This window comes from Chiloscyllium punctatum, chromosome 3 (assembly GCF_047496795.1).
Source record: "Chiloscyllium punctatum isolate Juve2018m chromosome 3, sChiPun1.3, whole genome shotgun sequence".
Classification (NCBI taxonomy): Eukaryota; Metazoa; Chordata; class Chondrichthyes; order Orectolobiformes; family Hemiscylliidae; genus Chiloscyllium; species Chiloscyllium punctatum.
The window spans coordinates 56,995,864-57,023,648 of NC_092741.1; the positions used below are offsets into that span (position 1 = coordinate 56,995,864).

The following is a 27,785-nucleotide window of genomic DNA, read 5'->3' on the forward strand; positions in this document are numbered from 1 at the left end:
GGAGTCCAGAACTAGATGGCATTGGTTTCGGGTGACAGGGGAAATATATAAAAGGGACCTAAGGGGTGACTTTTTCTCACACAGGTCGTATGTGTATGGAATGAGCTGCCAGAGGACGTGATGGAGGCCAGTACAATTACAACATTTAAAAGGAATCTGATGGGTATGTGAATAAGAAGTGTTTAGAGGGATATGGGCCAAGTACTGGCTAATGGGACTAAATTAATTCAGGCTATCTGGCCAGCCTGGACGAGTTGGACCGAAGGGTCTGTTTCCATGCTGCACATCTCTGACTCTGAGTCTAAATGCTGTAACAGCACCTACCATTTCTATTGGCAGTTCATTCCACATATTTCACATGATACGACTTGGTTTGGATAAAATCAACTCTTGCGGATTACAGACCCCTCCTAACTTCATATGTAACATTACATATCACAACTCCCACATTTCTTCATCCAAGTGTCTTACATAATGTACTGTTTGCCCACAGTTTAAAAAGAGGAATTGTCTGTATTTCAGCCAAGGCCAACGTTATCTTGCTGCTGGTGTGGTTCTGGCACTTCGAGCTTGCCTTTGTGCATCTGAGCTTCCCTTTTGATTTTACTGCATCTGAAAATTTAACCCTTAACCAACTGAAACTGATTCAGTTCTCTTCAGGCTTTGCTGGCAACACCAGCATTTTGTTACCCATCCCAAAGTGCCCTGGAATTAATTGGTTTCCTGTCCCATTTCCAGGGCATTAAGAGTAAGCCAGGTTGCTGTGGGTCTGGAGTCGCATGTAGGCCAGATAAGGTAAATATAGTAGATTTTGTTCCCTAAGGGATATTAGGTGAGTTTTTACTGTAACTGAGAATACATTGACCTTGGCTAGCTTTCAATTCCAGATTTTATTTATTGAATTAATATTTCACCAAATAATGTGAATCCTCTGAATCATTAGTCCAATAACAACATAGCCCTGTACCATTTGTCTCTTTGCTGCCACCAGTCAGGGAGCCAGGGTGTCACTGGGTTACGTACCTCACCAAGGGTGCATCCAATCTCCAGAAAAAGGTATTTTACCCAATACCGGCTTGGAAACTTCACTGTGGTTTCTGAGCAGTTGTCAAAATAAAGGAAGAAGAGAATCCTTTCTTGACCAAGAATGATTTGTGACATTGAGTGTCCAGGCAAAATTTCCAGGCATCATTTCAAAACTAATCCAGAAAATCTTTACACATGAGATTTATTTGGGAGGCTGCTGGAGCTCTGTAGATATCGTTAGAAGAGAAATAAGAAGGTTCTTCTACAATTTTTCTGGAGGGTTTAAATAGAAAAGGATATGTCTATTTTTAAAAATTTCCTCATGGGTTGAGATTGTTGCTGGCTGACTAGCATTCATTGCCCATCCTTCGTTGCCCTTGAGAAGGTGATAGTGAGCTGCCTTCTTGAATCGCCACAGTCCATGTCCTGTAGCTTGACCCACAGTGCTCCTAGGGAGGGAATTGCAGGGTTTTGACCGAGAAACAGTGAAGTAATAGCAATATAGTTCCACGTCATGATGGTCAGTGGCTTGGAGGGGAACTTGTAGGGATGGTGTACCCTTGTATCTGCTCTTGGCCTTCTAGGTGTAGGCGGCTGTGGGTTTGGAAGATGCTGTTTAAGGATCTTTGGTGAATTGCTGCACTGCATTTTGTAGCTAGTAGCAGTATTGTGTACTGAGTGAGAGTGGTGGATGGAGTCGGTGGATGTAGTGCCAGTCAAGCGGGTTGCTTTGGCCTGCATGGTGTCAAGCTGCTTGAGTGTTGTTGGAGTAACATTCATTCAGACAAGTGGGGAATATTCCATCATATTCCTGATTTGCGCCTTGTAGATGGCAGATGGGATGTGTGTAGGGAATTCCAGAACGTTGGGCTGATGCCGCAACTTTCAATAGTAGAATAAAGGAAAGTCCAAGTAATGGAATGTTAGGTTGGAGAGTAGCACTGACAAAAGTTCTGATGCTGGAAGAACCATTTATATCACAAGATGTTTGCTGTGTTCAGGGATGGCAATGTAGAGTGTCATGTATTTATGATTAAGGATTATGTCAATGATGAGAGAAGACATAAGAATTTAAAAGATTGGGGAGATTCTATGAGTAGGATTTAGAAATTGAAAATGGACTGTAGCAAGAGTTGTCTTGGCTCTGTGGTAGCAGATGTCAAATAGTATTCCATGTCAGTTGTTTCTCACATTCCCTCTTTGCACCTCATAGCAACTACTTAATTACTTTGTGCTGTTCTTTGTATCTCTCCCATTTGGCAGGGCTACATTTACCTTTGCATTTCTCTGAACGTTCCTGTTAGTTTTTGCTTGCCTCTTATTCCTTCAGTCATCCCTGGATTTTTATAGAGTTCTTAATTTAAACTGGTTGTGTATCACTTTAAGTTCATATATTGCACATCAGCTACTGATGTTCCTTCATTGTGGTATTAAGAGATTTGCCCAGTTTGCTGTGTACAGTCTTGTTGTGAGTTTGCATTCAATAAGCTGTTTCACCTGATACAATAATGCTCATATTATCTCCCCTAAAACAAGAAATTGGGCAGATAGCATGGTATTCAAGAATCATTACAAATAACAATATGTACAAACATTACACTCATTCAGCACATGGGCTAATATTAATTTTAGATTATAACAGAAGCATGCTTCCAATAAAGTGTTCATGCATCAAGTGATCTGGGATAAGATGGAGTGTGGGATTTTTACATGCTCAGTTTGCATGCTGTGGTAGAATGATGATATCATAAGCAAGTCTCTTAAAGGGTTACTGATCATAACACACATTTTCCAAAGATAAAAATCTCTGCCAAGTTATATTAGCATATGTTATCAATTTCATTGTTATACAAAGTTAAAACAGAATCTGTATGGTAAACATTTCAAGCTTCAATATAATACCTTTTGTAGTCTGTTAATTGTCTTAGTATTTATGATTGTATACCTATCTGAAGATATACATATTGTCCTCTGTCATACTGGTTTTGAAATTTGATTGATGAACTACTGGTTGCTGTCACTCAACATCAGCACATGGTCATCACTGTCAGAGTGTTCTTCCTTCCCACTTTGTGCATGATTGCTGTGCTGTACACTGGTCGAAGCTGGCTTTGGTTCCTTTGCAATGTAGTAGCAGTATTTCTATTCTAAAACTTCTGCTTTCCAAGTATTTGTATTTCTAACATGCACTGTCTGCCCAGTGGACCATTTGGCAGCTCTGTCTATGTGTTGTGTATCTGAATCATATTCCCATGCTAGCTGCTTTGTGCATTGTGTCCCTGGTATAATATCAACATGATAGCTTGGTGTAATGCTTTTGGTCATAAAACTTATTTGCTCTTGAGTTGCCTTGTTATACCAGTATATCGGAAATAAAATCATACATTTCCTACAGTGTGGAAGCAGGCCCTTTCGCCCAACAAGTCCAAACCAACCCTCCGGAGAATATCTCACTGAAATCCATTCCCCATTACTCTACATTTACCCCTGACTAATGCATTTAACTTACACATACCTGAACACTATGGGCAATTTAGCATAGCCAATTTATCCAACCTGTACAGCTTTGGATTGTGGGAGGAAACTGGAGCACCCAGAGGAAACCCACACAGACACGGGGAGAATGTGCAAACTCCACACAGGCAGTTGCCCGAGGCAGGAGTCAAACACTGTTCCCCAGCGCTGTGAGGCAGCAATGCTAACCAGTGATCCATCGTGTCACCCCAATGAATGAATCCTCTCCAGATACTTCTGTAATACTGTCAGGCCATCCCTGGATGATGACCTTTTGCAGTTCTTGTTTTTTGCTTACTTTTAGTTGTTGCTTTTTGCAACTGTTCACACTGGCTTTGGCCAAAGTGTAATGGATCATCCATAAGAATATCTTCAACTTTATAGTGAAAAGCAATAATGTGTAAATGAAGAGGAATATCTTGGTCTTTATATAGGATGGGTAATTTGTTCAGTGTGTCGGATGCAATTATCTTGGTATTTGATTTTTGTCTCACTTCAACATGAGATAGTTGACTGATTTGGTTGCAATACATATGGCCTGTTCTACCACTGTATGTGTGGATTGGATCTCACGATTGTGACTAGACTGTGAATACCATAGTCCTGCCATAGCTAGACTGTTGTTAACTATTGCTCGTAGAATTTGGAAAGCCAAGACAAATCTGCACATTAGCTTTACTGTGTAATACTGCCAAAGCACAAAATTGGTGATCCTTTATAAGCTGTGTGACATTCTCCCATTGCTGAGTTACCTGTCTTTCAGGATGTGTAGTGGTAACATTACCTCGTATGTTGGCCTTAGCTTTCAATGTGTGTCATTTTGCCTTTTCAGGACATATATTAATGACTGTATATAAAAAAAAACTTCTGATCTCCTTATTGTATTGCCATGTTTGCACTACCCAGTTGACAGTGAACATCGTTGCTGAAAAATCTGTTGCTGGAAAAGTGCAGCAGGTCAGGCAGCATCCAAGGAGCAAGAGAATCGACGTTTCGGGCATAAGCCCTTCTTCAGGACCTGCTGCACTTTTCCAGCAACACAGTTTTCAGCTCTGATCTCCAGCATCTGCAGTCCTCACTTTCTCCTAGTGAACATTGTTGGTCTGTTTGTATTTGTGCACCGTCTTAACATTTTCCTAACTGCTAGTTTTGTGGTATTGTACTATGTTATTGGTCACTTGTGTTTTGATTTGGGTCTGGTTTGATCTTTGGATGTGTGCATGGGTGTCCATTATCCTTTGGTGCCACATGCTTTCCAATCGTCATGAAGGGTTAGACTGCTTTTGAGTAGGTGAGGTGAATCCCTTCTGATGCAGATTTTGTTGGTTTGGTGTAGTTTGCTGACTGTAACTACACTGTCTTTGGATCCTAGACTATTACAGTGGAAAACCACTATGGCTTCATACTTGCATTCATCCTCAAATAATGTTTCAATGGTATTGCCCTATTTTTCTTGTTCAAGTGATCTTTCCTAATGGAGTTAATCAGCATACTTTTATTCTCAGCAAAAAGAAATTATCTCTCTTTTCTGGATTGTTAATGCCAAAAAAAACAATCTGGGAGATTGACTGCCTTATAGTCAGGACAGAAGGGTGTAACAACAATCGAGGAATGTAGAGGGATCCAGGAGGTAGTGTTGAAGGAGCCTCAGCTCCTGTCTAACAGGTTCTTGCTCCCTGTTTAGATGAGAGCAGGGTCTGTAGGAAGGATGAGCACACTGATTGTAGCACCACGGTATAGGCAGCCATTCAAGACCATGAGGGGAATGAAGAGAATTGTAATTGTAATTGGGGATAGTATAGTCAGGGGAATAGACACTGTTCTTTGTGGCCAGATTTGAGAGTCCTGAATGCTGTGTCACCTGCCTGGTGTTTGGGTTTAGGATATCTGATTGTGGTGGTGATCTTTCAGGAAGCACTGGAGTCAGGGAGGGTCCCAGAGGGCTGGAAAATGGAAAGTGTATCACCTCTATTTATGAAGGGAGGGAGACAAAGACAGGAAACTGCAAGTCACTTAGCCTGATCCCAGTCGTTGGTAAGATTTTAGAGTCCATTATTAAAAATGAGATTGTGGAGTATTTGGAAGTGCATGGTAAAATAGGGCTGAGTCAGCACGGCTTCATCAAGGAGAGGTCAAGCCTGGCACATCTGTTAGAATTCTTTGAGGAGGTAATGAGCACAAAGGCAAGCTAGTGGATGTAATACATTTGGATTTCTAGAAGGCCTTTTACAAGATCCCTCACTGGAAGCTGCTACTTATGGTAGTAGCATAAGTATGGTACTTATGTCTCATGGGTTAGGGGCAAGGTACTAGATTGGGTATTGCATTGGATGACAGGCAGAAGGCAGCAACTAGGGATAGAGGGATCTTATTCAGGATGGCAGCCAGTAATTGCGGTGATCTGCAGAATTCCACAAGCCTGTGTTGGGACCACAACATTATTATTTAACAATTTGGATGAAGGATCTGAGGGCATTGTTGCTAAGTTTGCAGATGACACAAAAATAGGCAGGAGGGATAGGTACTGTTGAGGAAGCAGGGAGGCTGCAGAAGGACTTGGACAGGCTAGGCAAATGGGCAAAGAAGTGGCAGGTGGAATACAGTGTGGGCAAGTGTGAGGTTATGCACTTGGGTCAAAAGAATAGAGGCATAGAGTATTAGCCAAATGGAAATCTGAAACACCTGGGACTTGGGAGTGCTGGTTCAGGATTCTCTTAAGGTTTACGTACAAGTTCATTTGGCAGTTAGGAAGGCAAATGGAATGTTACCATTTATTTCAAGGATGCTAAAATACAAGAGCAGAGAAATACTGCTGAGGCTGTATAAGGCTCTGATCAGACTTCATTTGGAATATTGTCAGCAGTTCATGGACCCTGTGTCTAAGGAATGGTGTTCTGGCATTGGGAAGGGACTGTAGAGGAGGTTAACAAGAATAGGATGAAGGACTTATTACATGAGGAGCGGTTGAGGACTCTGGATCTGTACTCATTGGAGTTTCGAAGGATAAGGGGAGAGTATCATTGAAACTTACAGAATACTGGGTGGCCTGCATAGAGTGGAGGTGGAGAAGATGTTTCGCCTAGTAGGAGAGACTAGAACTTGAGGGCACAGCCTCAGACTGAAGGGACAATCTTTTAGAACTGAGATGAGGAGGAGTTTCTTCAGCCAGAGAGCAGTGAATCTGTGGAACTCATTACTGCAGGAGGCTGTGGAGACCAAGTCATTGAGTATATTTAAGACAGAGATAGATAGGTCGTTGATTAGTAAGGGAATCAAAGGTCATGGGGAGAAAGCAGGAAAATGGAGTCAAGAAACATATCACCATGGTCAAATGGTGGCGAGGACTCAATTGGCTGAATAGCCTAATTCTGCTCTATATCTTATGGTATGATGGACAACTGTCTATACTCACAGGAACCGATGCTGCTTGAAAGTGAAAATCTCTCCCTTTTGTCCAAATTCCCTGTTGGCAGAAAGTGTTGTGTAGTTGGTCTTGAGTTGTTTTTTTTAAATATCTACCACAAGATATCGAACTCTTTTATAGATGGCCACTGCTGCTACGACAATGTGCAATTGCTTCCATTAAATTTTACCTGAACAGAAAAAAAAACAAAGAATTCTGGCTGCTGGAAACCTGAAACAAACAAAGAAAAGAAAATACTGGAGAAACTGAACAGATCTGGCAGTATCTATGGAGAGAAGGCAGGGCTCACATTTTGGGTGCAGTGACTTTTCTTCAGAACTGAGGAAGTTCTCTCTGACACTGGATTGCTTCTATTATCTCCTGTGACGTTTTTTTAAAAAAATGGGCATAGACAGCATGGTATTGAAGAATCTGAGATTTACTACAACAAGCTATTATGTATAAACATTATATTCCTCAGATACATAAGTGTTTGGGTTAATATTAAGTTACAACAGAGCTGAATACTTCTAGCAATGCCATGCTTTAGTGATCCAAGGTAAGATGGAGCATGAGATCTTTATACTTGCTATGTGCTATAATGCAGTGATATTATGGCCATGTCTTTTAAAGGTGAGCTGACAGCAATACATAACACAGCAAGCTTTCATATTATCATATTGAAGTCAGCCTACCTTAAATCTAGAATTTTAGCTGTCCTATGATGAGAATTGAACAATTGTGTAAGAAATACAACATGGTTTGAAACAGGGAGTTTTGCTTCTCTGCTTTGCTGAATCAATAGTGTCATAAATATGGTGGATTTCTTGAACATTCAGTAGTTTTCTTTGTCATTATTTCTTGGAACCACCAATTTGAGCAATGAGCCAGACAGCCTTCATGTACATAATGTTTTTCTATTAGTAATCATAGTATAGAGTTCGAAGTAATGTTTGAAATGTGAAAACAAAATAGCTACTCGGCTTAGAGATTTGAGTAGAGCTAACTTCAACAAAACAAGTCATTGACTGTCCACAGTAAACTGAGCAAATCCATTCTGAAGATGGGTCACTGGACCTGAAATTGTAAACTTTGCTTTCTCTCCACAGATGCTGCAAGACCCACTGGGTTTTTTTCTAGCAATTCGATTTGCATTTCTGAGCAAATCTGTTTATGGATGTGAGGACAAATCAGTGGATGTGTTCATAAAATGATGAAGTGTGATACAAAATCTGTTCTGCAATGTCTCTAGGACCTTGGAGCAACTTTGCAATGATCTCACAGAGCTGCTCCCACTGGGTATTAGCACAGAGTGAATGGAGTTCTAGATGTAGGTTTGCTCGCTGAGCTGGAAGGTTCATTTCCAGACGTTTCGTTCCCCTACTAGGTAACATCTTCAGTGGGCTTCTGGGCGAAGCACTGCTGATGATTCCTGCTTTCGATTTATATGTAAATAGGAAGCAGGAATCATCAGTACATATAAATAGAAAGCAGGAATCATCAGCAGTGCTTCACCCAGAAGCCCACTGAAGATGTTACCTAGTAGGGGAACGAAACGTCTGGAAATGAACCTTCCAGCTCAGTGAGCAAACCTACATCCAGAATCTCAACCTGAGCTACAAATCTTCTCAAAAAGTAAATGGAGTTAGAAAGGGGATCAATAGGTAAGGCGAAATTGGTTTAGCTTAATAGAAAGAAATGCATGTAGAGAATAGTCTTTAATAATATAACAGTCAGATTAAAGACTCAGATTACCAAATATAGCAATAGTTTGTATGAATATGTAATAAACTTGGGTTGGGTTCAAAAGAAGCCCAAGCCTGAAAACATTTCTTGACCTTCTCAAAGTCTAAGATGTGGGCATTCTCACTCAAGTGTTGGTGCACCACCTTGCCTGTGATATTTCAGATGAGTTTGGCCAAGTGAGAACCACTCACTCCCTTACACACCAACACTCTTATTCTTCAATGAAAGGCCCAGAGGTTCCTCTCCTCACTGCTTTCTCACCGTTGTAGATGGCTTTAATCAACCTGTTGTGTCACATGTCTGGAGCAGACGGAACCTGAAATGAGGCCTCCTAGCTCACAATAGGGACACTACCGGTGCACCACCAGAGTTCCCTAGAATAATCACATGTATCTGATTGTCACATTGCACTCTGATTAAAAACCCTTTATGTTAAGATTCTTCTGTACTTATTCATTTTGTGTAGAAAGCTTTTTTTAAACATCTAACCATGCCAATAACTTTGCTTATTTTCATTTGCTTGGGATAGGATAAGAGCCGTTGTGGAGAAAGTGGAGTTACAGTGGCAACAGGCTCTTGCCAGAGCTCAGCTTTTACAGAAGGACCTTCAGTGTAGGGAAAAGGCTGAGCAGGTAAAATTCATAAACGCAAAGTGTTTTATTGTACATAGTATAATTGCTTTGTTCTCTAACTTACTAAGCAGAATGACAAATGGCAAGTGGAAATACTTGTTCTTGGTATAGAATAATTCGTTGCAATTGAGTTAATTTTACTGAATAGATCTTGACTACAACTTGCTGAAGTGCGATGGAAACAGGCATACTGCTTACACCTACTTGTACAAGAGCAAAACACTGCTGATCTTGGAAATCTGAAACATAAACAGACAATGTTGGAAATGTTCAGGTCTGGCAGCATCTGTGGAGAAAGAGATTTAATGATTCATAAAGATCACAGAGCTGAAAACACAAGTACTGTCTTTCCTACCATACTTTCTGACCTGCAGATTAATTCCACCTTTCTCTGATTTATTCCTCTGTCTATTCTAATAACCGATTTGATTAAATTTTTTTTTTCTTTCTGTTTTAGTTAATTGATTGGGGAGATACTTGCCTAATGGTATCATCCTAAACTATTAATCCAGAAACCAAAGTAATATTAATCCAGAAACCAAAGTAATATTCTGGGAACCTGGGTTTGAACCCTGTCATGGCAGGTGGTGGGATTTGAATTCAATTTTTAAAACAATCCGGAATCAACGGACTTTTGATGATCACAAGACCATTGACAATTGTTTAGAAAATCCACTTGGTTCACTGGTATCTTTTGGGGAAAGGAACTGCTGTCCTTACCTGGTCTGGCCAACATGTGTCACCTGACCTGTAGCAATGTGGTTGATCTTAACTGCCCTCTGGGCAATTAAGGACTGACAATAAATGCTGGCCTAGCCTGTGAATTAATACAAATTGTTGTGTATTCCACCCAAAGACCGGCTCTTGTCTCATTGTCGGCTTCGTCGTGATCAGTTTTTCATAAGTAAAAGGCCTTTTGGCCACAATCAGGGACAAAACAAGAAGGCAGGTCCCAAACTTACTTTAGCTGGAATGGGAATCACAGTTACACCATCGGTGTTACACTGTCATTTGCTAGCCAATTGAGCTACCAGCCGCCTCCTATACAGTGAAACTAAATCACTACATTGCTCTTTTTTTTGTGCACATGATGATCTGATATGGCAGCTTAGTGAGACAGACAACCGAAGACATCACTCTTCTGTTTGATTGAAAGCACTGATTCTGATGATAACTGGTAACTACAAATGTTATTACTGTTATTTGAGTGTGGTATAAATCTGTCTCAATTATGGGCAGAACTTGCGTTTTTGTGGTAATATTGTTGGATTATTAATCCAGATGCTCTGTCGAACGTCCTAGGGATAGGAGTTCAACTCCTTAATTCAATAAATATTGCTGAAATTATCCTGTTAGTGACCATGTAACAAATGACTATTGTTGTTTTAAAAACCCTAGTGTCTGCTGTCGTTACCTGGTCTGGCCTACATGTAACTCCAGACCCATAGTAATATGTGTGTTGAGCACTCTATCTTAACTGCCTTTGGTGATGGGCAAATGAACATATTTTTATAAAATTCCAGAACTAGAATGTATCCACGTACTTTATTGAGAAATTGGTTTGCTTTGTCTGTTATAGGCTATATTTTAAAATATGTAATATATATTAATTTTTTGACACTACCTGTCTTTTCATTTCCCCTTGCCCCATGGTGCTAAAACCTTCATCCATATTTTTGCTTTCTGCAAACTTATCATTGTGAGTTTTGGCATAATATTAGCCCCTTAGAAATTATCGGTTTGTCCAAAGCTCTGTTGCCAGTATCTCATCATGTAGTTGTCCAATGACCCTGGTTGTCCACCACGCCCGTTATCATTTATCTTCATTGGCATCTTGTACCCAATGGCCTCGAATCTAACATTTACATCTTTGTACTTATGTTCTTCCTCCCACTTCATTTGGAGTGGGAGTCACAGTGGATGCCTGATCTATCAGTTGTGTAAGTTACTGAAAGGGTCAATATTGGAGACTATATTAAACTCCACCCACTTTGATGATGCCATACATATTTTCGTAGGGAAAAGTAGAGTCTAGCTTGAGATCCCATTGGGGACATATGTTTCATCAGTGTCTTCTGATAGCCTTAGTTTTACTTAAAATGTCTAAATAGCCAATGTAACTTTTACCTATTGCTATTTTGCAATATACAGCATCTTAAGAAAACTCCCTCTTCTCCCTAGGGGTTTATCCTCTGCAACTGTTAGCCAACAGGCTGTTCGACTCAGTGGTTATGCTCTACCCCATCCATTAGCTCTTGTTGGTTGTCTGCACAGCATGCAACATTATCTGCTCAACATCTAACAATTTCCAGTTGGGGGTTGGATAAAGCTCAGTTTTGGGGAGCCTGGTTGTTTAATTTTCATCTTTCTCCTGTAGTCTAGTGCAGTGAAGTCCATCATAGAAGTCTATAGGCATCTCAGTTGAGACTAGCTTATTTCTAAATAGCACAGGATCGAACTATTGGTAATATTATAAGAAGGAGCTGCTGATGCTGGAAAAGTTGCTGGAGAAACTCAGCAAATGAGGTAGCATCTGTGGAGAGAAAGCAGTAACACAAGGGTCTATGGACCATAAACGTTAACTCTGCTTTCACCCCACAGTTGCTACCAGACCTGTTCAGTATCTCCAGCAATTTCTATGATTTGAACAACTGATGTTCCTGGCTTCTGTAACCCTAATCTATGCAGAATATTTATTTTATAGCAAAGGTAACAGGGACACCCTCATCTCGCTTTTATACAACATCTAGGCTTTTGGAATTCATCATCACCATTCAGATTTTTCTGTATTTTTTTCAGTTATTTGAATACAAAGTGATTTATTTTAAGAATGTTCATCATTAAACAAGCTATTGGCCTCTGGTTTAAAATATATATAATGGAGAAAGGGCAATATGATATTGTCTAGATCCTTTACACATTGAGGACACACAGTGTGAATGTCTTTGCATAGTGGTTTTGAAAATTACAGATCAATGCTTTTCTTTTGCCTGCAGATTATTGATTTGATCACCCATGAAGGAATGGGGAAGATCCAATCATACAAATTAGAAATTGCAAGTAATTTGAGCCAGGCAGAGATTCTAAAACTGGATTATGATGTTGCCATTTATAATCCTGCAATGGTGAGTTTCTTACCTCCCTCTCTTTTTCATTATGAAATATTCACTATTTTAGGATCATATTTAATGTAATGTTGCATAATAGTTATAAAACGGGTTGTGTTTAAATGTAATGTAACTTGTTCTACGTATCGGACTGGTTTGCAGTATTAATTTTACATTTGTGTTAAGTGTACAGGCTGGCATTCTGTCAGGCCTCACCTGCTGGTCAGACACCCTCTGTCAGATCAGTGCGGGGGTGCCCAGTGGGTCAAGTGCCCAACAGGCTCTTCACTGGCCAACAGGCATCCCCCATGATTGAGGCCGCTGGCTGTAGAAATACCGCCTGACTAGAGCTTCGAGCAGCCCAAGGCTGGCAGCTCTTCATGCATCCACCAGAGCTCCTGGGTCACTACGGGACACTAGTGAGGGAGCAAGGGATGGGGGAATTGAGCAGTTGGAATCACGGAAGAGAAAAGGCAGGGATGATAAGGAGAATTGGAGTCGTGCGCAAGTGGGGATTTTACAGTGGCCCTCCCTTTCCTGATGCCAGGACCCTTGATCAGGCTTAATCCCTGAGTTACCACTAAATTGTTTTTGGATTGAAGCTATAAAGTGTCATCATCTCATTAATGAGACTACTTGGCATCCTACTGGTGGCAACTGGGAATTCCATCCCAGCACCTTTTGCCTCCAACTTAATCAGGGAGAGGTCCCAGCCACACTCCACTATTGATGGCCTTTGGCCTTATTCTGGTTGTCTTGGTTCTTGTCACTGTGGACTAGATAAAATCCAGCCCACAGCTTTTCCAGGCCTTTGGCCTTGCTGCTAACGTATGCAAGATGCTTCACTTCGACCAGTAAAGATTTTTCTGACAAAGCTGACAGTTTTCCTCTAATGACAATGATTGCTGTTTTTTCTTAATCAATTGTGGACTTGTTGCCTTGATTGTATTTTAAGTTTATAATGGAATTGTTTGTACTGTCCATGCTATTTATAGAAGTTGATCGCCGAATCTGAGAGAGTGCTGCAGGATCTTGATGTAATAACCAAAGAAAGACCTGGAGGAAAAGAGGAGGATTGTAAAGAGAAACTGAGCAAATTAAAAGATATGTTCCACATAGCTGTAGAGCTGCCCCACCAAACCTTAAAAGCAGTTTATGATTTCTACCGCATTTTTGAAAAGGTAGGTAATGTATAATCAATCTGACTGGGCTGGCTGTGTGTCTGGTTTGAAATAAATGAGCTCTTTTGTGCACGCAAATTTCTTTCTGTAATTTATTGAGGAATTGGTTCAACTCTTAATGATTTCATCTTGAGTGTTAAATCTGGCTTTCTCTTTCAAATGCTGAGCAATTTTCTGTAGTCCTTTGAAAATTTTCTCTTTTTGGGTGTCTGTGATTTTTATGCACATTTCTATGTTTACTTCAGACGCCTGGTTACTACTCTTGTAACTTTTAAATATTAACTAGCTGGTTTTGTTTTCATCCAGCAATATCAAACAGCCAAAGTAGTTTTACTAATTCACCACAATCTTCTTTCCTCTTTTTTCTTAATTCACTTGTGGGATATCGGCATCACTGGCTGGGCCAGCATTTATTGCCCACCCCTAGTTGCCCTTGAAAAGTTTGGTAGTGAGTTGTCACCTTGAACCACTGCAGACCATGTGCTGTAGGCTGACCCACAATGCCATTAGGGAGGGAGTTCCAGGATTTTGACCCAGTGATTCCATTTTTACTGGTTGTGAACCAGTTCTTCTTCATATCCAAGGTCATTTCTGATATAGATCTCACTTAAACCAATTAAGACAAAGTAATTATAGCTTCTCCAATGGGAGCTTTGTAAAGACAAAGACTATGGTGCTACAAAGGTCAATCCCAGTGCAAGCACACTCAATTATCCAAAGCCATTTCAAGACAGAAGAACTCTAAGGTGATTTCACACTGAACCATAATGTACATTCACATTTCTTAAAGCACTGAAATCTAAATGACAAGTGTATAAGTCTTTTTGTGCAGATATTTGGCATCAGCTTGTTCAGAAGCTCCACAATTGGGGGTCAGCTTTGACATTTAGTTCAGCATTACCCAGGCTGTAAGAGCCTCAAAATGGACAGCTTATCTTCTCAAACCCATAGGGAGGCAGTGGCATTGTGGTAATGGGCCGCTAATCCAGACTCCCAGGCTGGTATTCTGGGACTTTGAGGTTTAAATCCTACCATGGCAAATGGTGAAATTTAAATTCATTAAAAATAGATTGACAATTTAAAAAAAAACTAGCCTACTGCTGACCATGTAACCACTATTGATTTTGTAAAACAAAACCTATCTGGTTCACTAATATCCTTTAGGGAAGCAAACTTGCTATCTTGCAGGTTTGGTCTAGATGTGACTCCAGACATGTTTATCTGGTTCATACTCAACTGCCCTCTTGATAATTAAGGATGGGTAATAAATGCTGGCTGCATCAGGATAGCTGTCTGGCACCATGCACCCTCACCAAGCCCGATGTTAATGAGGCTGACACTAAACAATTAGACTGTCCCCTAGCTGTGGTTACTGCCGAAGCAGCAGAGTGTTCCTTTGGTTTCATTTCAGTCAGGACTGATCCCCTTATGTTCAAGATTGACACTTTGTTTAATTTTTTTTAAGTTGAATGTTCACCTAGATTTTTTAAAAGGGATTTTTGCAAAACTATTCCTTTATAGGTTGCTGGCTGGTATAATTTATTGCTGCAAGAAGTATTTTTTAAGGAGGCAGTAGATACCCATGATGCACAAATGTTGGCGATGCCTCACGAAGCAACAATCTGCCTTAAACCAAGCTGGCAGAACGAGGTTAATCATTTCCTGAAAAAAGCTCCTGTTCCAGCCATTGAAGAATTGGTACAACTCAGGGATTTGGCTGATTACATTCCAGATACGCTGCTGAGGAGAAGGGGAAAACTACTAGCCCATCAGTAAGTATTGGTGTCCTGCTGTATTTTCAAATAGATCAGAGAGAAAAGTTCCGTCAGTTCACCAAGCAGGAAATTTAGTGAAATCCAATCTATTTGTTTGATGTATTGATTAATTGTGATTAATGTTGGGTGGGGCTCTAAAATGTGCAATTCATCTGACCCCTTCAGTCATCCTGAACCTACATTTAAGCTCTTAGCAGCAAAAATACATGTTGGTTTCCCCTCCTCTGGCCAGTTTTGTAGTAGGTTGCATTTCTTCCTACGCCTGAGAAAATTGCTCTGAATTGTTACTGTTCTGCTCTGGACTGGACAGTCATTTTTGCTGATACTAGTTCGTATCAGTTGTACAGACCTACCTCCTGCTTCTACAGCAGTAGTCTCTTGCATGAATAATCCAACAACTATTGGTCCAGTAATTGTGATATCTAGGGAATTCCAAGAATGACTCCACAGAATGGGAGGGTGATAGGTCTCAAACAACAGAAGGCGCAATTCACGTCACAAATGGGGCTGATAAAGGTGAAGAGCTAGGTGTTCTAAAAGAGATAGTGGATATGCTGATTATGCTTTTCTGAACTTACAAAAGCATTCATTCAGGTGCCACAAAAGGACTCGTGGACTTAGGGGTAATATTTACCCAGATAAGGAGTTAGTTAACTGACAAGAAGAAAGTATGAATAAATGGAGCAGTTTCAAAGTTGGCAAGCAGTAATTGTTGTGGAATAATTCAAAGATTAGTGCTACAGCTTCTGCTTTTTACAAAGTCTTCTTATTAACTTGGAGATCTTTTAAGTATTGTGTACACACTTATTAATAATGCAAAGCACAACTGTGGTGATTATACCAAGTCGCTGCAAAGTGGGATAGGCAGGTTAAGTGACAGATTATGGTGTGCAGAAATGTGAATCTTTTTTAAAATGTGAAATTTTTAAATGTTCATAGTTAGAGAAGTTTGTATTTATTCATAAGGAGCAAAGAAATGGATGTGAATGCAGGAAAGAATACGGCATGGTAACTTTTCTCACAAAGTATTTAGTCATGCAGGGACAGAAGTGTCGTGTTTTAATTGTGCAGGACTGGGGCACACTGAAGTATTATCCGTGGTTTTCATCTCCATGTTTATGAAAGAATATATACACCATGAAGGCAGATGGTTCATTCGGTTGATTCATGGGATGAGCGGTTATTCTATGATGAAAGGCTGAGTAAATTGAACCTATCGTCTGTTAGAGAAGAATGAGAAATGATTTCATTGAAAATATAAGTTTATGCAGGGGCTTGACAGGGTAAACCTGAGTGGTAATATCCTTGGGCTATGGATGAGTGCATGGTCCTACCATAAAGAAGATAATCATTTGGAATGAAGTGAGAAATTTTCTCACTCACAGGGTTGGAAATATTTTTGAATTCTCATACCTGGCTGGTTGAGGATGTTTCCTTGTTGAGTAAATTCAAGACTACAATCTTTGGCTTCTCGGGCATTCAAGGGACATGTAGAGTGGGAAAGGAAGTGGAATTGAATCCAAGAATCAGCCATGATCATATTGAACGGCAGAGCTGGCTGAAGGGCTATATGGACTGTACCGTTTATTTCAGGGGTTAGCATTGCTGCCTCATACTGCCAGGGACCCGGGGTTCAATTCCACCCTTGGGTGGAGTTTGCACATTTTCCCCATTTCTGCATGGGTTTTCTCCGGGTGCTCTTGCCTCCTCCCACGGTGCAAAGATAGGCAAGGTAGGTGGGTTGGCCAAGCTAAATGGCCCATAGTGTCTAGGTGGATTAGCCATGGAAAATGCAGGAACAGGGCAGAGGAATTGGTCTGGATGGGATGCTCTTCAGAGGGCGGTGTGGACTCAATGGGCTGAAAGGCCTGCTTCTGTATGTAGGGATTCTATGAAAACTTAATTCTTTCCTTGCCCCAAACAATTTTTAAAATGATTGAAGTTTAGTCTTCCCCTTTCCTACCATTCGGGACTTAAAATTACTTTATAAGCTGTGGTGATTCCAGTAGACCAAAATAATCAGCTGTTTCTCCCTGAAAGCTACAACTTTAATAGATTTTTCAATAACGTAAGGTTAATTTACATGTGGGAAAACATCTTGAGGCACAGAGGAATAAAGGGAGCAGAAAGGAAATGGATAGGAGGAGCCACTAAAAGTTTTCATGAAGAGAGATTATTCTGTGTGGAAATATGTGATGCTTAAGATTTATCAATGCTTTAACCTAATCAACTGTAACTTTTGACCTTTTGCCATGATATCAATTTTTCCTTTCTGTAGGTGCTTCGTTGTAATAAAGCTGTTGACTTCTCTGGGGAAAGTATTCCTGATTGACCTAGAACAAGCAATTCACTGGCAAGAAATGTACTTAGAGAGACTGCAAAATGCAATCGATCATCCTGCAAATTCATCTGTTGATACCAAGATCAGTGCAAGTGCTGATAAAGCCCTGAAAACTGTCAGCGATGCACATGCTATTCAGGAACAGTTCATTGAAAGCAACTTGCAGGAAGCAAAACAAAAAAATGACTCTGAACCAGGTGTGTCCTCCATAGAAAAGCGCTCTCATGCAAATGAGAAAATTGAACAGAATAGGGATAATCTTGACTGTGACCAGTCGCAACTAACAACTTTTCTATCCACCCATCAATCTGTTCTTGTTCAAGCCGACCAAAACGACAGGGTATTAACCAAAAAAAACCCATCTTTAAGTTCTTTTGACTCTGGAATTGACGGGGCTGGGAGTTGCAATTTAGAGACTGGAAACATAAAATTCAAGTCTGAAGTAGCCAATAGGGACTGCGGGGTAAAAACAGTCTCAAAGTTATCATTTAAAACTAAAGCAGCAAAACAAAATGAAGTGGATAAAGTTTGTACGACTGAGTCAAATGAATGGCTGAGGTTTGAACAATTTGGATTTGCTGATCTCAAGTCCATATCAAGTGAAGTACAGCCCCTTTCAGGGTCTAATGCAAAGGCTTTAAACTTTGAGATAAAAGTGAGCCGTTCAGCGAGTTTACCTAAGAATCCTTGGATTGGTCTACCTATTGAGAATCTTGAACAATCTTATATGGTCACAATCACCCCCAAACAACCAACATTGGAAACCCATCTCAAACATAAAAAAGCTGGAAGCTGTAATGCATTGCGTCAAATTGAGGGAAAAAATGCAGACCAGCTTACTGTTATGGTTCCAGGACAGAACAGCTTTGGGGCAACCTCAGTCCAGGTGAAATCTCCAGAAAAGGAACGACGTTTAATTTTGGAGGACTTTGATCTGCCATCTGTCGAAAAAATTGTTTGTGCACAGTTCAACAAGAACCAGTGTTTGAATTCTGCCGAACAATTTGTTGAAGACATTGGAAGGGAGATCCCAGAAACTCTGTACGACAATCGGGAACTTTGTGGACCCAAAATGTTACTGGAAGGGAGTAAAAATGCAAGGTATTAAATTGTTACACTAATCTCTATCCCACTTTCTGCTGAACCACTCTCAGTTTTTGGAAGTTTGCCTAATGGAATAAAATCCCTCTTTCATTTCCTAATCAAGTGGGACCTAACAATTATAATGCAGTGCAGGCTGAGGGTATTCAATCTAATTTGTCTTAAATAAGAGCTACCCACTTCATTTCATTGCCGCTGCAAAAGGTGCAAATCTTTCCCTCTGGGATGGTTCTTCAATTCCCTTTTAAAAGTGCTTGATGCATGTGTTTTCATCACTTTCTTTTAATTCAAATAGTGCATTCACCATCACTGAAATTAGCTGTGCTAACGGATATCTCCTCGTGCCAGCCTTTTGCCAGTCACCTTAAATCTGTTATCTGATTTCTGAATCTTCTGCCATTGGGAAGAGCCTCTCCTTTGACATGCTGACAAATCTTTTTTGTGCTTTTGCGGAGCTCCTATAAAATTTCACCATCACCTTCTCTCTCTCTCTCTCTCTCTCTCTCTCTCTCTCTCTCTCTCTCTCACACACACACACACACACACACACACACACACACACACACACACACACACACACACACACACACACACTGCTTTCATAACTATGCTAAAGTGTGGTCCTTTGGATAATGTAATTTGAGTGAATTTTGCAAGGGTGCCTCAACCTACAACACCAAAATCTTGTTTCGTTACTTTACTTTGCTTATTTAATATAAAAGTGGCTTAAGATTGTCAATTATCTTTTTAAAATGGGTAGATAATTAATGCGCACTAACTTACTAATGATGTGCACCACAGAATGTTGATAGCACATGATTTAGCTCCACCATTTTTTCCATCCAAGTCCGATGCTGCTTCCCATTGATCTGATAAGAAGCGATGTTATTTGGAAGATGAGGTAATGCGTCTTATGCAGAGAATTAAAATCCGAAGCAGTCAGCACACATCTGCGACAGAGTAAGAAGCAGATGAGTGGTTAAGTCCCTCCAGTCTTTAGCTTAATGAAAAGGAATGTAGTGAGAGATGATTCAGAAAGTAGCAAACTTACTTAACCTGGGAAGCATTTGTGAGAGAACTTGTGATTTCAGGTGGGAACCCTTTGCCAGAACCACTATTTTTTTTTTGACATCTTTGTATACAGTACATAGTGTGCAGAACTTCTTTACAGTCACAACCCCGACTTTGTTCCACTTCTCATGTGCAGAGATCATGCTGCATTAAAGATGTGTGACAGGGACATGAAGGATCAGGAGAAGCTGCAGGACGATATCGAGAATCTTCTGTTGAGGACAGCAAAGATTTTAAAGGTAAATGTGAAGCATTTCTGTGTGATTGAGTTATTTCTTTCTTATTGTTACTGTGTAATTCATGTGAATGTGAATGAGGCAGCTGAAGGCTAAGATGCTGGAGTGGAGGAGCTGGATGTACCTGAAAGTAGGAGAGCATGGAGAAGAATGAAGGGCTGAATGAAGTTGCAAAGTTGGGGTTCTCCAAGACCATACAGTGATTTGTAGATGATGGCCAGGATTAAGGTAAGGGTCAAGATAGGTTGGCAAGGATGTGAGTGGGAGTCAGGATCTGAGCTTTGAATAATTTACGACTTATGACAGTTAAGGGCTTAACAGCAGAGAATGCAAGTGTTGTAGAAGTGCAGTCTCTTTGTGATGATGATGATTTGCTTCAAGGGTTTGACTGTAGTGGAGATAAAGTGGAAGTAGAGAAGGACCATGTTGCATATGTAGAAGTAGGTAAGTTTGAATGGGATGTGCTCGCATCACAGCCTGAATGGTTTTCAAAGGATGTTTAGATCTGGTTCAAACTGATGATTTCAGCAATGTGAAAGACAGGTTATGCAACAAATCTGTTACCAACTAACCTGTCAACAGTATTAATTCAATGTTTACCATATTCTCTGATCCTCTCCACTTCTGCAGGAGATTGATTGCCTGAATGTTGTTCCATGGCCACCTGGTTGTGCCTAATACTTTAGCCAAGTGAGTTTTATGAATCAGTAAGTGTGGCTGCATGCAGTTCATGTGAGGTCAGAACCTTTCTTAGTAAGGGCTGATCTTGTCTAAGTATGGGTGTTCCCAGCAGGGGCTGCCTGACCAGAAATCAAAATTAGATTAAAGAGGCACACTGTTTGTAGCACATAGCCAGGACATCCCAAAACACTTTACGTTTACTACTTTTGAAGTATTCTGATGAAGAAAACATGACAGCTATTTTGTGTATATCAAGATCCCACAAACAGCATTGTGATCATGTTCGAAAACCTGGCTGTTTCTCATTTCAATCCCATTCAACCTGAAGGCCAATTTTGAGGGGGATATAATTAGGGTGGAAATAGGGTGGGTCAGTGATCAGAAAACCCTCCAACATTGACTGAGGATAAAAGGAAATCTCTTGGAAGCTCTTTTGTGAATAATGGCATCAGAGTGATTGCAATAGAGGTGGCCAAACTGTGAAGGGAGAATGAGTGCTTATAGGAAATGGGCTGGAATAATAACCATCCAGGTAATCAAGGATGCTGTGGCATTATATTGGATATCTGTGAAAATATGTTTACACAAGATTCATGAAGGGTCAAAGGGATCACATGAAATGAAAGGATGGATAGAAAATTGAAATATTCTCTTCACTATCCATATTAAGCTAGATAGTATTGTCACACCAATCGGTATAATCGAGTGGATGGGTAGGTGACCTGAAGATGACTGGGACAAACATGCCCATAAAAGATGGGCATAACTATAATCCATATGGACCTGCAATGTGACACTTCTTATCTGGTGGAAGTGAGTGAAGTTTAAGGCTTTGGCTTTACCGAATCTGACTGACCTACTGTGCACTCTTCTCTTTATTTGAAATAGTTACATCCTTTAAGACAGCACCTTTCTGTTTGTTCTCCATTGAGTAAGAACAACCTGAGTGATAACACCAGTTTTACAGGTTTTAACGTGATGCCATCTTTTGAATCCAGGAAGAAGAGGATGTGCTTAGACAAGAAGAAGAGCTAGAGTTTCTTTTACAGTTGGAAGACAGCAAGTGCTATGATACTGAAGTGAACAGCACAGTCTCTGACTTGCACAATGAAAAGGTAGTCATCTCAAATAATTTTGCAGGAGTTTTTGTGATGCTCAGTAGCCAGATATTTGATTCATTGTAACGTAAATCTGATTCAACAGCAGGAATACATTGTGGAATTACAAACATTACTTGAATAGTTTCATAACCTGTTTGATATCCATTCATTGCACTGTCCTTTTTGGATTGTGATGGACATTTGTAGGAATAACCTTCTGAATGCATGCTTCCCGCAAGCACCTTATCTTTTTGGTAAACAACTGCAGATAACACTCACCATCAATGAGAATTAATGGAGAGAAAATTGAGGATTTTGTCTGTAAATTCCTGACATGCAATACGTTGGCCCTCAATTGGGAAAATCCTAATCGTTTCTTGAAAGCCATGAACAGATGTTTATCATCTATACCTTTTATGATGCTGAGCTCTGCATGTCAGGACTTCAAGCACAAAAACACACCTGTCAACTCCCATCATCACTCATTCATCAGAACACTGAAGGCGAAAATGTTTCTCCAGCTAAAGATCTTTGTAAAGTGTTGTTATATGATAGAAATTAAAGTTTGTGTTTTGTTTTAGTCGTGTCTCCTTTTGCAGGAGCCAGCAATAGATCAGGGACAATGTAGTGTGGAAAATGTTCCAATTAAGATTTTTCTTTAAGCAATGAGGGTCCTTAGTAGTTTGAGCCCTTTTCTACTTTGATACCTGCACCAAGTTGTCTTAGGTCCGGCAAAGCACAAGCCAGTTTTGCTACCCAGTGAAGTATTTTAATCTTCAATCTAAAAAGAACAAAATATTGATGCATCCATGTCTGACTAACAGGCATTTTTATGTCAGAAGGTGTTCGGTGTGCCTGGTTTTTGTTCTGATCCACGTCTGCTATAAATTGTTTTGAGATGCCACAGTTAAAATTGATTCTTTGCTACCACCTTGTTTGATTTGGAATTAGGCTTTTTCCTAATTTTCCATTTCTCAAGAGAACCGTGAATGTAGGAGGTATTATCAGTATGTTTACAGATGACAAAAATTGGAGGTGTTACATAGTGCAGAGGAAAGCCTTAGATTCACGGGGATCATATAGACAATTAGTAAGGTGGGCTGATTAGTGGCGAGTGGAATTCAATCCTGAAAGGTGAGAGGTGATGCTGGTTGGAAGGACTAACAATGCAATGAGTACAAAGGATCACATCGATAGATTCTTGGAGGAAACAGGAATGGTAGATAAAATGGTTAAGAAGGCATTTGGGATACTTGTCTTGATTAGACAAGACATTAAACAAAAGGGCAAAGGAATCGTGATGGAGCTGTATAGGACATAACTAGAGTACTGTGTGCAGTTCTGGTCGCCAGACAATAGGAGCGATGTGATTGCATTAAAGAGGGTGGCGGAGTGGAGATTTACTAGAATATTGCCTAGGCTGGAGTGACTCAGCTATGAAGAAGGACGACATAGGCTCAGTTACTTTTCCTTAGAACAGAGAAACTGAGGAGGGAACCTGACTGAGGGGTACAAAGTTAGAAGAAGCATAGACAGTGCAGATGCAGAGAAATCTTTTCTCTTGTTAGAGGAGTCAATAACCAGGGGCTATAGTTTTTATGTAAGGAGCAGGAAGTTTGGAGGAGATTTGAGGAAACATCCCTTGGTTAGTATCCCTTCCCAATGAGGTGTTAGAGCCGGGAACCCTCAAGACGTTTAAGAAATATTTAGACGATCACTTGAATCACCATAGCATTCAAGACTATGAACCAAATTCTGGAAAATGGGATTCAAGTAGATGGATACTTGATGACTTGTGTGGTCAAAATAGGATGAATGGCCTTTTTCTATGCTGTAAAAACTGAATAAACAAGCAAATACATTCGATGTCCTGATATATAGCATTTTAAGTAACTCTCTTACTAAATCTTTTATTTTCTAGGTCACAATGTCCCTGAGTGAACTTTCAGAAGCTGGAGTGATTGGATTAGAAGACTATGAATGGTCTGAAAGGGAACAGCAGGAATGTAATTGTAGTTGCAACCATTCTCCGTTGTCTTGTGATATCGAGAGCATGCAACAGGAAAGAAGCTTTAGGTCTGACTGTGGCTTTTATACAATAAACTGTAACACTACGACTGCTACGCTAGGGACAAACTGGGGTGTACACAATAATCCCAGGTTACTGCAAGAATTGAAAGAATTAAATCAAATTGAGGACAGAATTCTGGAAGAGAACTTGAAGATAAGAGAGTTGTGTTCCTCTGAGGAAGAGCAGAATGCTCCGGTACAAGTCTTGGGCAAGTCAAAGCCGAGCGAAGATAGAATCAAGTTTTTAGCTGAGCTGGAGAAGGAAAGAAAGGAAGTTGAGAAAATGGAGCAGAGTCTTGCTCGAGAAGAAAAAATGAAGCACAAGAATGTAAAGAAGCTGCCACAAATATCTTCTAAGACAGGATGTAGTAATCCAAAGAGCAGAAAAGTAAAATCGTCTGCACGAGTTTTGAGTTCTCATTCAAAATACAGCCAAAGAGCTGAAACAAAAAGCCAACCTGGGTTCCCCGATGCACATGTAAAGTCCAATGAACTAAGGTCCCCTGCAAAAGGTTTCAATTCCGCCTCTAGTCAGGACCGATCTTGCAACAAGCGTATCCCAGACAAACCACCTTCACATGTAAAAGGAGTATGTAGCTTTAAAAAAAAGGCCACCAAAGAAGTATGTTCCAATAAAGATCAAGACCAAGTGCTTGGTCAAGTTATAAATACTGCTATTGCTGTGAATGAAGAAAATGACCCAACACGTTCAAAAGATGACCAAACATTTATTACTTATCTAGATAATAAAATTCCTGAACAGATTTTTTACTCCTCCAAGAAGGAAACAATTGAAGAAAATAAAATTTATACCTCTGGTTATCAAAGTCAAAAAGACCTAACTGAGCAAACCAAAGAAAAGCCAATACCAGCACTTCGTACCAGTGTACCTGTAAAAGTGGAAAAGAGTCTGACGTCTGCATGCTCTGACCACTTCTGCACTGAATCTCTTGTAGATGTTGTAACAAAAAGTGTAAAGAAAGAGCAGTTGAGAGTTCCAGTGCCCCAAAACCGTGTCAAAACCAAAAGTTGCCCAAAACTGTTTTTGGAAAATCCTAGTGCTGTAAGGAACCCTTGTGAACGGCAAGGGTTTTTAGAGTCTTTAGAGAACTGTCCAGTTTCAAAGGAATCCATGATCATTAATGCAATTCTTGAAACAAATTCACAGACAGGGAACAAAAATAAATCAGAAGATGTCAAAAAGGACCATGTGAGCAAAATCTCTTCTAATTTGTCTGAACACTCAACAAACATGCATAATAGTCAAGTCAAGTATGAGAAAGGTGGTTCAATCACTGACACAAACTCTTTAGTAAACTCTGAGAATGAAGAAATGTGTCTTGAACAAAAAGATTCCAAGTTGGTTGTAAAGTCAAATCCATATGTTGAAAGTAAATGTGATGCACAAGGCACTCCCTTATTTAATGAAGCAATACTGGAAAGTAGTGCAATTATTAGCAGCAATGTAGAATCAAGAGAGGATTACACTTTTGAGATGTTGCAATCTGATGAATCCAGAAGCACTGAGACACAGAAGGGTTCTTTACAGATCATCAATATTGCAAGCCAGATACACGATCATTCAAAACAAGAATTGAATGCTGTATTTGAAGATTGTAATGTAAACGTGTCTGTGGGATGTAATCCACCAATCAATGCTCATGTTTTTCAAGTATCTGTTATGAAGGTAACTGAAGATTTAATTTTAGTAAGATAGATACATATGCATTGTTGTGATAGTTTTTTTGTGATCTCAGTTACAGGAACAAAGTCTCTCAGAAGATTGAAAGGATTTTAGTCAGTTTTTTTTGGAATTAGGACTTCAAAGGATAGCAAAAGAAGATTTTTATGGAGAATGAGTTTATGATTCAATTTCTAACAGTATGTCACCTTCACATATGCTAGGATCCCTACAAGAAACTATACCCCTGAGAGGCAAGATAGGAGACTTTTCTCAAGATAATATAAACTGGTTTTTCTGCCTTCTTCTAATGATGATGATGATGTTGTAACAATCTTGAAACAGCATTTGTCTTGAAACAAGAGCAAGCACCAAGCCTTTTAAAAGTAAGATCCACATTGTAGAGGTTCCTGACTCTCCTGTAGATAGCCAGCTGCCAGAGTGTAGGCACAAATAATTGTTCCTCAGATATTTTTCATGGATATCTGCATAACTTCCTGGAGTTGTCAATCAACTCCACATGATTGTTTTGCAGAGCTTCCTTTCTGAGAGTGACAAATGGCTGACGCTGGATTGTGCCATCCTCACTGCTATATGATCACCACCTTCAGTCTCCTTCCTGTGCCTTCATATAACTGTATTTTGCTACAAGCTTTCACCTTTTCATGATGAGAGCTTTGGAAAAATATTGTCTGAATGCACATCCCAAAGACACTGTTGGTTCAGAGAGACAGCTGCCTTCTCCAAGGGCAGTTAGGCATAGTCAGTAAATGCTGGCCAAGCCATATCCCATGAATGAATACATTTTTAGATTAGATTAGATTAGATTACTTACATTGTGGAAACAGGCCCTTCGGCCCAACAAGTCCACACCGCCCCGCCGAAGCGCAACCCACCCAGACCCCTACATTTACCCCTTACCTAACACTACGGCAATTTAGCTTGGCCAATTCACCTGACCTGCGCATCTTTGGACTGTGGGAGGAAACCCACACACACACGGGGAGAACGTGCAAATTCCACACAGTCAGTCGCCTGAGGCGGGAATTGAACCCGGGTCTCTGGCGCTGTGAGGCAGCAGTGCTAACCACCGTGCCGCCCATTTTGTGAAACATTATTGCACTAATGTCCTCAAGGCTTTTGAATTACCCAGTAGTATCAATTCTTCATCTCGAATATCCTAATCACCCTGAATTAACTTGTCTGAGCTAATGAATATAAGTGAGGGGACTCAGTGGAGTGGGCTTTTTCTGCTACCAGTGTCAAATGGTGAAGGCTGTGCTCCTGCTCTTTCTTGCTGTTGTCATTTGGAGAGATAAAGAGACTGACGTATATAATATATTTCCATTTATCCATCTTTCTGTTTCTGTTGAACTCCTCTAAGTGTCTCCTCAAAGTAGGAATCAAATACTAAAACTGTTTTAGTTTTCCGTATTCTGTGAGATCTAACCTTGCTAACCAGTCCCACATGGGGAATCTTGTCGAACGCCTTACTGAAGTCTATATAGATCACGTCTACTGCTCTGCCCTCATCAATCCTCTTTGTTACTACTTCAAAAAATCTCAATCAAGTTTGTGAGATATGATTTCCCCCACACACAGCCATGTTAACTATCCCTATCAATCCAAATACATGTCCATCCTGTCCCTCAGGATTCCCTCCCACAACTTGCCCACCACCGACGTCAGGCTCACTGGTCTATCGTTCCCTGGCTTTCTTAAACAGTGGCACCGCGGTAACCAACCTCCAGCCTTCCAGCACCTCACCTGTGACTATCGATGATACAAATATTTCAGTAAGAGGCCCAGCAGTCACTTCCCTAGCTTCCCACAGAGTTTTAGGGTGCACCTGATCAAGCCCTGGGGATTTATCCACTTTTATGCTTTTCAAAGCACTTCCTCCTCTGTAATATGGACATCTTTCAAGATGTCACCATGTATTTCCCTACATTCTATACCTTCCATGACCTTTTCCACAGTAAACACTGATGCAAAATACTCATTTAGTATCTCCCCATCTCCTGCCGCTCCAGACATAGGCTAGTCTTGCTGTTATTTGAGGGGCCCTATTCTCTCCCTAATTACCCTTTTGTCCTTAATGTATTTGTAATAACCCTTTG

At 40.3% G+C, this 27,785-nt stretch overlaps 1 protein-coding gene across 7 annotated transcripts in view; it reads left to right on the top strand.

Moving 5' to 3' along the window:
• The window catches only part of LOC140458858 (actin-1), a 105,546-nt gene that overhangs the window by 52,374 nt on the left and 25,387 nt on the right, over positions 1-27,785 (top strand). For 6 of the 7 annotated variants that reach the window (XM_072553557.1, XM_072553574.1, XM_072553593.1 and 3 more), the window contains 8 exons: positions 9,219-9,321; positions 12,318-12,446; positions 13,424-13,609; positions 15,131-15,381; positions 17,663-18,826; positions 20,034-20,136; positions 21,813-21,929; positions 23,836-25,671. In XM_072553557.1, the coding sequence (XP_072409658.1) occupies positions 9,219-9,321; positions 12,318-12,446; positions 13,424-13,609; positions 15,131-15,381; positions 17,663-18,826; positions 20,034-20,136; positions 21,813-21,929; positions 23,836-25,671 (3,889 nt within the window). The remainder of the gene's footprint in view (positions 1-9,218; positions 9,322-12,317; positions 12,447-13,423; positions 13,610-15,130; positions 15,382-17,662; positions 18,827-20,033; positions 20,137-21,812; positions 21,930-23,835; positions 25,672-27,785) is intronic. The other variant, XM_072553564.1, reaches the window with a different exon arrangement.